Below are 9,863 nucleotides of genomic sequence, written 5' to 3'. Positions count from 1 at the left end.
AGCCACTATGGAAAACAATATGGTGTTACCTCAAAAAATTAAAAATTGAACTTCCATTTGACCTAGTGATCCCAGTTTTGGGAATATACCCTAAGAAGCCTGAAACACCAATCAGAAAGAATATATGTACCCCCATGTTTGTAGCAGCACTATTCACAATAGCTAAGATCTGGAAACAGCCCAAGTGTCCATCAGTAGACGAATGGATAAAAAAGCAGTGGTGCATATACACAATGGAGTACTATGCAGCTGTAAGAAAGAAAGATCTCTTATCCTTTGAGACGACATGGAGGGACCTGAAAAGTATTATTCTAAGCGAAACAAGCCAAACAGAGAAAGACAAATATCACATGATCTCACTTATTTGTGGAATATGATGAACATAACAGTCTGAGGAATGGGGTAGTCCCAGAGACGTGGAAGTGGGGTACAGACTGACAATCCCAAGAAGAGGGGGTAGTGGAGGGAGGGAAGAGATAAACCACAGAATTTATATGCATGTGTGCATGAACAATGGCCATGGGCAACAAAGCTGGGGACAGGGCTGGGGCGGGGGGGATATCAGTGGGGAGAAAAGGAGAAACATCTGTAACAAAAATAAATTAATTAATTAAAAAAATAAAAATAATCACTGCTCCATGGAGGGGGAGAGAATGTGAAACAGGATACCCATTAAAGACTATGGCAACGGTCCGCATGTGAGATGATGGTTCTCTGGACCAGGGTGGAGGTGCTGAATAGTGCTCAAATTCTGGACTTATTGTGAAGAATTACTCGCCAATGAAACACACGAGAGGTGTAAGATAATAAAGAATTCATTGTCTCTTCCAGAATAACTTATTTTAAAAATATGCTGTTAAATATAACATTTGTTTACCAATTTAAAAATTTCAACATCATTTTTCATTGGAACGCCCTACAACCTTGTTGTATTTCATTATTTTTAGACTTATTTTATATATGAGAGTTGAAAATTATACAGGTGACTTCCAGTGATTCGATTTTTAGTTCATTGGAGTTATTTTCTGAAATTGGCTAGTTCAATGCCTTGATGGGTTTTAAGCACAGAAATGATTAGTTAAGCTTATACTGGTGATAAACAGAAACGTCATTTCATGTCACCAGGTTTTATAAATAAATTCACTAATTCCAAAGCCAAAGAGATTCCATATTTAGTTTTGGTGAGGATTAATGAGTCGATATATATACAAAAAGTCTAGAACATTGTCTGGCACATGTAAGCCCTACATAATGTTAACAATCATTATACAGTGATACCTCGGTTCTCGAACATAATTCATTCCAGGAGGACGGTCGAGAACCAAATTGTTCGAGAACCGAAGCAATGAAACCAATAGGAAATAATGGAAACTGGATTAATTCGTTCCAAGCCCCAGAAAATGCCTATTTACTGGCCTAATTTGTATATAATATGTAGAAAAACATAAGTCTCAACAAGAAATAAAAGTGTACAGTATGTCTAAGGGTTAAATTCAGTGTAAAGCGTGACTCTCTCCACAAAGCGTGACTCTCTCTCTGCACTCACACTGATGCCGCAAGCAAGGCGCGCTGGGCCGAATGAACGCCATTCGGCTCAACTCGGCTCATCTCGGAAGTTCGAGTTCCAAATATTTGTTCGGATTCCAAGACAAAAGTTTCTCGAATCTCCTGGTCGAATACCGATTTGGTCGAAATCCGAGGTGTTCGAGAACCGAGGTATCACTGTATTATTGTTTATGACTTAGATTCAGTATTTCCAAAAGATATTCAAAATGACAATTTAGGAATAAAGGCAAGCAAACAAACAAACAAAAAAAGGAAACCGCCCTGGCCGGTTTGGCTCAGCGGTTAGAGCGTCGGCCTGCGGTCCGGAAAGACCCGGGTTCGGTTCCCGCTAAGGGCACGTACCTCGGTTGCAGTTTGTCCCCGGCCCTGGTTGGTCGTGCGGGTGGCAGCCACTCGATGTGTCCCTTCACATCGATGTTTCTGTCTCTCTCTCCCTTCCTCTCTCTCCCTCCCACTCTATCTGTACAAAAAAAAAAAAAAAGGAAACCAAGTGGAGGAAAATTTTGTATTGCAAGTAGCTGGAAAAAAAGTAGTTACTACAGTCAAATATTCTGAGCATCCAGGCAGCTACATCAAAAAAAGAAACAGGCAGTGCCCTCTGTGTACCCCGGATCTGTCTCTTGCTTCAACAGTGTTTGGACAGAACAGACCCAGGGACGCCCCCTCTTCCAGCCTCTAACCACCTTCCAACCTCTCTTCCAAGCACCACCTTCGGAACAGCCTCAGCCTCCGAGACCAGCCAACACCGTTTCGGACCTTAAGGCCTTACTGCGGAACAACCATGAACTCTCAAATTCGTCAGAACTATTCCACCGAGCGGAGGCTGCGGTCAACCGCCTGGCCAACCTGCATCTGTGGGCCTCCTACAGCTACCTGTCTCTGGGCTTCTATTTCGAGGTGACGATGTGGCTCTGGAGGGCGTGAGCCACTGCAAAAACATCTTCCAGGATGTGCTGAAGCCTTCCCATGGTGAATGGGGCAAAACTCAGGACGCCATGGAAGCCGCTTTGGCCTTGGAGAACCTGAACCAAACCTTTTGGATCTGCAAGCCCTGGGTTCTACTCGTGCAGACCCTCGTCTCTGCGACTTCCTGGAGGAGGAGGTGAAACTCATCAGGAAGATGGGCGACCACCTGACTAACCTCCGCAGGCTGGCTGGCCCCAGGCTGGGCTGGGCTGGGCGAGTATCTCTTCAAAAGGCTCACCCTCAAGCACGACTAGGAGCCTTTGGAGCCCAGAGGCCTTTGAGGGGTCCCTATGCATTCCCCTGGTGTCTGGCTTTTGCCTGAGCCTCTCCTAGAAACCACTAGCCATTCCTTTAACCACCCTGGAGCCCTCTCCCTTGCATTGGACCAAATGGAAACAATAAAGCTTTTTGCAACAAAAGAGAAAGAAAAAAGAGAAAAGAAAAAAAAAGAGAAGAGAAGAGAAGAGAAGAGAAGAGAAGAGAAGAGAAGAGAAGAGAAGAGAAGAGAAGAGAAGAGAAGAGAAGAGATGACATGATAGAGCTCTTGTTGATCTCTAACTGAAATCAGATTAGGTTGTCTAAAGAATCAGAACTTTTCATGGAATTTTAATCATATTTCAGTGTGCAGATCCTCACACGCGGGGCTTTGAAACAAGACTCTTTTAGTCTTTCGTCGAAGCCAAGGAAGTCCTCTATGTACCTGCTCACCCTCACATCCCAGTGCTTACTTTTCACAAGTTCCCATCCTTCCTTGTTGCCAGTTACTTTTAAAAATGCAAATCCCTGACACTGCCCACAGCAGTGTGTTCAAGATTATTTTTAGCGAGAGAACCGTTTCTTCAAATTAGAGCTTATATGGAAATCCAGTGGGCAAACAAGCTGAGCTGCTCTGGATGAAGTGGAGATGGAGCCTGACACCCTGCCTGTCTGGCTCCACCTATTTTCTCTTGCACCCTGTCTGGTCCTCTGCACTGTTAGGACATAATCAAAACTCAGCATGGCCTAAAAGGCATCCTTTCCACCCTCATATGTTGCCACAAAATCTTCACTTTGGCTGAGCTCAAATAAGAATCGAATTCATCAACCAAGTTATTTTTGAGAACAAGAAGAGTTGTTAAAAAGAATTAAAATAATCTGATGTTTTAATATTTACTTATTGATCAACAATGTTGGGCATATAAAATGATTCCATTAAAATTGTTTTAAAAAGTCCCCTTAAAAATAATAAAGCAGGTACATTATCTGAATGTTAAAAATAACACAAGTATTATAATTATTCTTGAACCATATTATTGCATTTTAATTAGTTTCTTAGTTGGATCTGTCTATACATCTATGATTGTTTCTTCTGCTCTCTTGCTCCTTTAAGTAATGCATTTTTTTTAGTATGTTCTAAAATTTTCATTAATTGTTATAACATTCAAAATTGGTATGTAAATTGGGAAAAATGATTTAATTGATTTTTCTCTGAGGACTCTATTTTATTTATTTTTAAAGTGTTTATTTTTTATTTCTAGAGAGTGGAAAGGGAGAGAAACACAGATGTGAGAGCGGAACATAAACTTGCTGCCTCTGAGTGTGCCTTCCAGAGGACACCCCACTGGACACTACCGGGGATCCTGCAACCTGGCCACGTGCCCTGATGCCGAAGGGCACCAGCCACCTTTCCGTGCACAGGAGGATGTTCAACCAACTGAGCCACACAGGCCAGGGCATAATTTGTTTATTTATTTTTAGTAGCTCAGTTTTATTTGCTGCAGTGACAAATACTTCAGCACCAACAAAACAAGTGGACAAGTGCCCATGGGCCAGTACCGGCAAAGGAGGAGGGGTCCGTTCTAAAGCGGCAACTGCTCAGGAACCACGGCGGGGGAAGGCCCGGCGCCCGGGCGGAGACAGGGCCGGGCCTCAGCTCCCGTTCCCAGCCCAGGCTCAGCGGGATAGGGGGGGCCCGAAGCGCTGCATGGTCCGCACCACCAGGGACAGCTGGTCGAGAAAGCCGGTGACGGACGTCCGGAGGAGGCGAGCGTCTTCCGCTCTCCAGCTGACCGCCAGCACGCTGCCGCTCACGCTGAGCTCCTTGCCCACCGCCCCTCGGCGAGGCTCCGCGTCCGGGGCCAGGGATCCGCGGGCGATGTCTGCCTCCACGGGGGACGGGAAAGGCACGCGGAGGGCGAATCTGTGCAGGCGATTCCCCGGCCTTCCGGCCTTGAGTGCGGCGTCTCCGCCCGGCCCTGCGGCCTGCTGCGCCCGGGCGGCACGCGGAGCCCCCCCGGCCGCCGCGCCCGCCCCGCCCGGGCTGTCCTGACCGTCCCGGCTGCGGGCTCGAGGGAGGCCAGGGTCCGCAGCCCGCACGTCCGCCATGTCCTCCGCGCTCCGCCCTCGACCCGCCCCGCCCGCGGGTCTGACCTTCCGGTTCTCCGCGCGGAGAGGCCGCCCCGCCCCTCGCTGGCTCCGCCCAGCGGGCCTGCCCCGCCCCGCTCTGGTCCTTCCCGCCAAGCTCTGGGACCTTGTTTTACCTTATTTTATTTTAAAAAAATTGTTTTTTCTTTATTGCTTCTTAGAGAGAGCGGAAGGGAGAGGGAGCGAGAGGCCGCTCCTGCATGCCCCCACTGGGGATCGGGCCCGTCCACGCCCAACCACTGAGCCACACCCGGCTGACTCGGAGCTTATTTTAAAGATAATATATTCTCTCTTTGGGTACTGAGGCACTTAATAATAATCTCAGACCAAATTCTGCTAAATGGGTGATATTTTTAATCTTTTTTTTATGTATTAAAAGGAGAGCCCTGGCTGGTTTGGCTCAGCGGTTAGAGCGTGGGCCTGCGGAAGGAAGGGTCATGGGTTCGAGTCCCCGTCAAGAGCAGGTGCCTGGGTTGCAGGTTTGATCCCTGCCCAGTCAGGGTCGTTTGGGAGGCAATCAATTGATGTCTCTCTCTACATCGATATTTCTCTCAGTCTCTCCCCTCTTCCTTCCCCCCCTTCCACTCTAAGAATCAATGGGAAAAAATCCTCAGGTGAGGATTAAAAAAGAGAGAGAGAAAATTTTTTATCCCAGATATTTTTCTTTAACTTAGTATACCTTTCTTGGACATGTAGTTTTGTAAGACGGAACTCATCAAGCTGTCTATTTGTATTTAAAACAGTTCACCAAATTTAAATGTTATAAGAGTATAGGCTTCTTGACTGTTCCATTCTATTCTGGAATGGAATGCCTATTTATTAAATTAAAATAGGAGTTCCATCAAGAGTTTTTCCCCAAGATACTCCAAAGTGCAATTATAGAATTTCAAAAGTAAATCCTGTATACTATTTAAACTATAATTGTTACATTATTTTCACTTCCTTGCTTTCATAGGGATACATTTCATTGCTTCTCTATTTATAAGCTTTGTATTCATTAACGTTGCTCTCCAAAACTTTTCACAAGCTGAAGTTTTTTGGTCCTCCATTTGTTGAATGCCTTGTTTAAATATTCCCGCTAAGGGCATGTACCTCGGTTGCAGTTTGTCCCCGGCCCTGGTGGGTTGTGCGGGTGGCAGCCACTCGATGTGTTCCTTTCACATCGATGTTTCTCTCTCTCGCTCTGTTCCTCTCTCTCCCTCCCACTCTACCTGAACAAAAAATAGAAAAATGTCCTCGGGTGAGGATAAAAAAATAAAAAAAATAAATAAAAAAAAGGTTACAAAGACAAATACCATATGATTTCACTTACATGTGGACTCTAAAGAACAAAATAAACAAACAAAATAAAAACAGACTCTTAGCTATAGAGAACAGACTGGCAATTTTCAGAGGGGAGGGGACTTGGGGGGCTGGGTGAAAAAGGTGAAGGAGTTAAAGAGTACAGATTGGTAGTTACAGAATAGTCACAGAGATGTAGATTACATTATAGGGGATATAGTCAGTAATATCGTGATGACTATGTACAAGGTAGGGTGGTACTAGAAGCATCAGGAGAAACATTTTGTCAAGTACATGATTTTCTAGCCACTTTGCTATACATTTGAAACTAATACAGAATAATATTGCATGTAGACTGAAATGAAAAAATTAAAAAACTAATACTACTGTCAGCTGCTTAGGTTGATTTAAAAAGTAATTTATTTAAAGAATCAAGCATTTAAAAATCCAGTTGATAACAGATAGAGAGAGAAACTAGAGTGCTTTTGCTGAAATACTGTTTTTATTTAGCAGCATCTTCATCACAATAATTTCCTAGTTTAAATATTTGATTATGCATATTTATATAAAATATGTAAAAATCACTCCATTTTGATTGGCAGATTATTAAAGCTTATTTTGGGCTGATTTATATATTATGTGTGAATTACATATGGGTGCTCCATGGATTTTAATTTAGTAAATATTATTTTCACCACAATTTAGATTTCAGATTTCTGGCCTCCAGAACTGTGAGAGAATAAATTCCTGTTGTATTAAGTCACCAACTTTGTGGTAATTTGTTACAGCAGCTGCAGGAAACAAATACATATACCTTTACAGTGGTATTTATCACATGTAACTATAAGGTCTCTTGCACATACCCATACATTTCTTAAAGACAGCTTATTTACCTTTATAGTTCTAGCTTTTAGTATAGTGCTTGGAAAAGACATTTAATTTTTGGTTGAATGAATAAATGATGTTAATGCATTAGGTTTTCATTTTTATAGAGCAAGGAATTGGAAAGTGTAAATATATACTTGAACAAGTATAAACTTATTTCATTAAATTAAAACTACTACAAATCACAAGCCTCTACTTTTACTGGGTAATGGAAAACTCAGTCTTTCCGATTCAATGTAATGTAGTTTGCTTTGGTTTAAGTCTCCATCTCTTTCAGAATTCTCTGCCCTTTTGCTCAGAGGTGGCCCAGGTTCCTGGGGGATTGCTATAGACTGAATGTCTGTGTCTCCACAACATTCTAATTGAAATCGAATCCCCAGTGTGATGGTATTAGGAGGTGGGGTCCCTGGGAGGTGATTAGATCATGAGGATGGAACCCTCAGGAGTGGAATTGGTGTGCTTTTAAAAGAGACCCCAGAGAGCCCTCCCACCCCTCTACCATGAGTGGACACAGCTAGAAGACAGACGCCTCTCTACCAGGAAACACTTCCTCACTAGACACTGAATCTGCTGGCACCTTGGTCTCGGACTTCCCAGCCTCTAGAACTGTGAGAGATAACATTTCTGTTGTTTATAAGCCACCTAGTTTATGCCATTTTGTAGAGCAGTTCTGTAGCCTGGCCAGCCCCTGCAGAGGTGTGGTGCTCTCTACCTGGCCCTCGGACTTCAGCCTTTACAGCCGTACTTCGTTTGAGTTAATTTTGGTTCCGCTGAGGCATCAGATTGTCACAACCACTCCTTTCACTTTGCATCCCCTGGAGCTGCTGGCTGGTTCTCAACCACTCTGCACACTTCTCAGGAAGCCTGGGAATGCAGAGTGGGACTTGGAGGGACTTCCCTGGTCCTAACAAACTGCCCACCTTACTTATTTTCTTTATCTATTGCTTTCAGATCAATGTGGCTTCCCCATAAGTTCGTACCATTACGAACAACAATCTGAGAAGGTGGGCACTGTTCCTTCTGCTCTGGGATCTCCCGCTAACTTTCCTAAGGTTTTTATGGAAGTTTCTATAGTCTTGTTGCTTCCTTGCTCCCAGGAATCAGTCCATGGCCTGGAGGATGAAGCCTTTTTCTCAGGGACCTTCCAGTTCATGTAAGCTGGTCACAGCCACTCTGATCCTCCCTTTTCTACTCTAGTTAAACTTTTATTTTATTTGAGGAGTAATGTTGCAACTCCTGTCATCGCGTTGACTTTATTGCATAAAGTCTGTGCTCCAGGTCCACCAGGATTTGGCTTCTGATACAAAAGGCCCAGTTTTTTAGAAATTAAACAAAAACAAACCCCACTACCCCCCAAAACAAGACAAAAAATTAACTCCCCTCCTTCTAAATAACAAAACAAGAAGCCATTCTTTCTCAGTTTCCTGGCTTTTATAATCAAAAGCCATGCCTTCTACAACTACCGGCAGGATATATAGAAAACTCCAGCTACCGCTGAAGTAGTGGCATGTGGGAGCGGTTGTGGTGAAGAGAGGACATGGAAAAGAATGTAGTTCAATAATAAAATATTACTCTATTATTCTAATATGGCAAAAGTATCAGACTAAAATCACAGAAAGTGAAATAATTACTTGGAAACTTAAAAGAGAAGGATTTCCTGAAAGAGGAAATACTTAAACAAAGAGTTCATGATGAATGGACAGAAACGGACATTTTAAAGTATGCTAACTATACACATTCTGATCTTTATTTCAAGCCTCTGCAGATCATCAAAACTGATAAAAAGTAGCCCGATACTTCATAATCTAGAATGTTGAGATCATAAGTAATATGGGAAACTACATATGAAGTCCTTATTCTAGCCAGCCTGGTATTATCTCTGACATTGAACCAAAGCACGTTATTTGGGAGACAGTTTCCCGCTGTTATATAGCCTGTAGAGGTTAAGGGGTCTGCCTGACAGCATCTTCCCTGGACATAGTAATGGTGCCTTCACAGAACGAGTGAGAAACTTAAAATGTGACGTGACTAATTAATTTCTACCTTAGAAACAGAGTTCCCTTTATAACAAAGATGACTGTAGGAAACAAAATAATAAGTCTTGGGATTTTAGTGAGTTAAGTTGGGAGAAGAGGGTAAGTTCTGATATCCAGGCTGAGGCCATGACTTAAAAAATCAGATTTATACAATGCAGTTGGCCCTCATTTATCACAGTTAATCAGTTCCAGACTCTACCGCGATAAAGGAATTTTCCGCAAAGTAGGATTCTTTATTTATAAATCAAATATTTTCACAGTTAGAGCATAGAAAACCTGTTTACGACCTTCTAAATTTGTTTTATTTAACATTATTAAAGCCCTCTAAACAAGAAATAACACCCTTTCGTCACCATTACACTCATATTATCCAATATATTAGACAAAATAAGAGAAAATAAGACATATTAGACATTACAAATATATTGTTATTATTGTACATTTAATTACACACACACGCACACAGTTCTTACACACAACCACTAACCTATGAAAATAGTGCAACTTGTTCGATGATGAAGATGAAGAGATGTACTGCACAGCAAAGAAGAGCAAGGCTACTGCTCCTCTGAAGGCACGACCTCAGTAGGAGTCTTCAGGTGGTGCAGTATCTTCAGCAGGTGCGTCGTTGTCGTCTTCCGCTGAAGGAGCACTAGGAGTAGGCAGTGGGTGTCTGGGTGCGTGGCTGAAGAACATCGTGATAGGCAGTTGCAGGCGTTGTCTTTT

General features: G+C 43.0%; 1 protein-coding gene across 1 annotated transcript; it reads right to left on the bottom strand.

Annotated features, from left to right (window-relative positions):
* Positions 1 to 4,118: 4,118 nt before the first annotated feature.
* On the bottom strand, positions 4,119 to 4,896 carry LOC118623730 (EKC/KEOPS complex subunit LAGE3-like). Its single transcript, XM_036251529.1, has one exon. It carries the CDS (start codon positions 4,894 to 4,896, stop codon positions 4,465 to 4,467), a length of 432 nt encoding a protein of 143 aa, XP_036107422.1. The 3' UTR covers positions 4,119 to 4,464.
* Between the last annotated feature and the right edge of the window lie 4,967 nt (positions 4,897 to 9,863).

Source organism: Molossus molossus, unplaced genomic scaffold (assembly GCF_014108415.1).
Source record: "Molossus molossus isolate mMolMol1 unplaced genomic scaffold, mMolMol1.p scaffold_m16_p_10, whole genome shotgun sequence".
NCBI lineage: Eukaryota > Metazoa > Chordata > Mammalia > Chiroptera > Molossidae > Molossus > Molossus molossus.
Note: the sequence above shows the minus strand (reverse complement) of the source record. Positions and strands in the feature narration are given on the sequence as shown.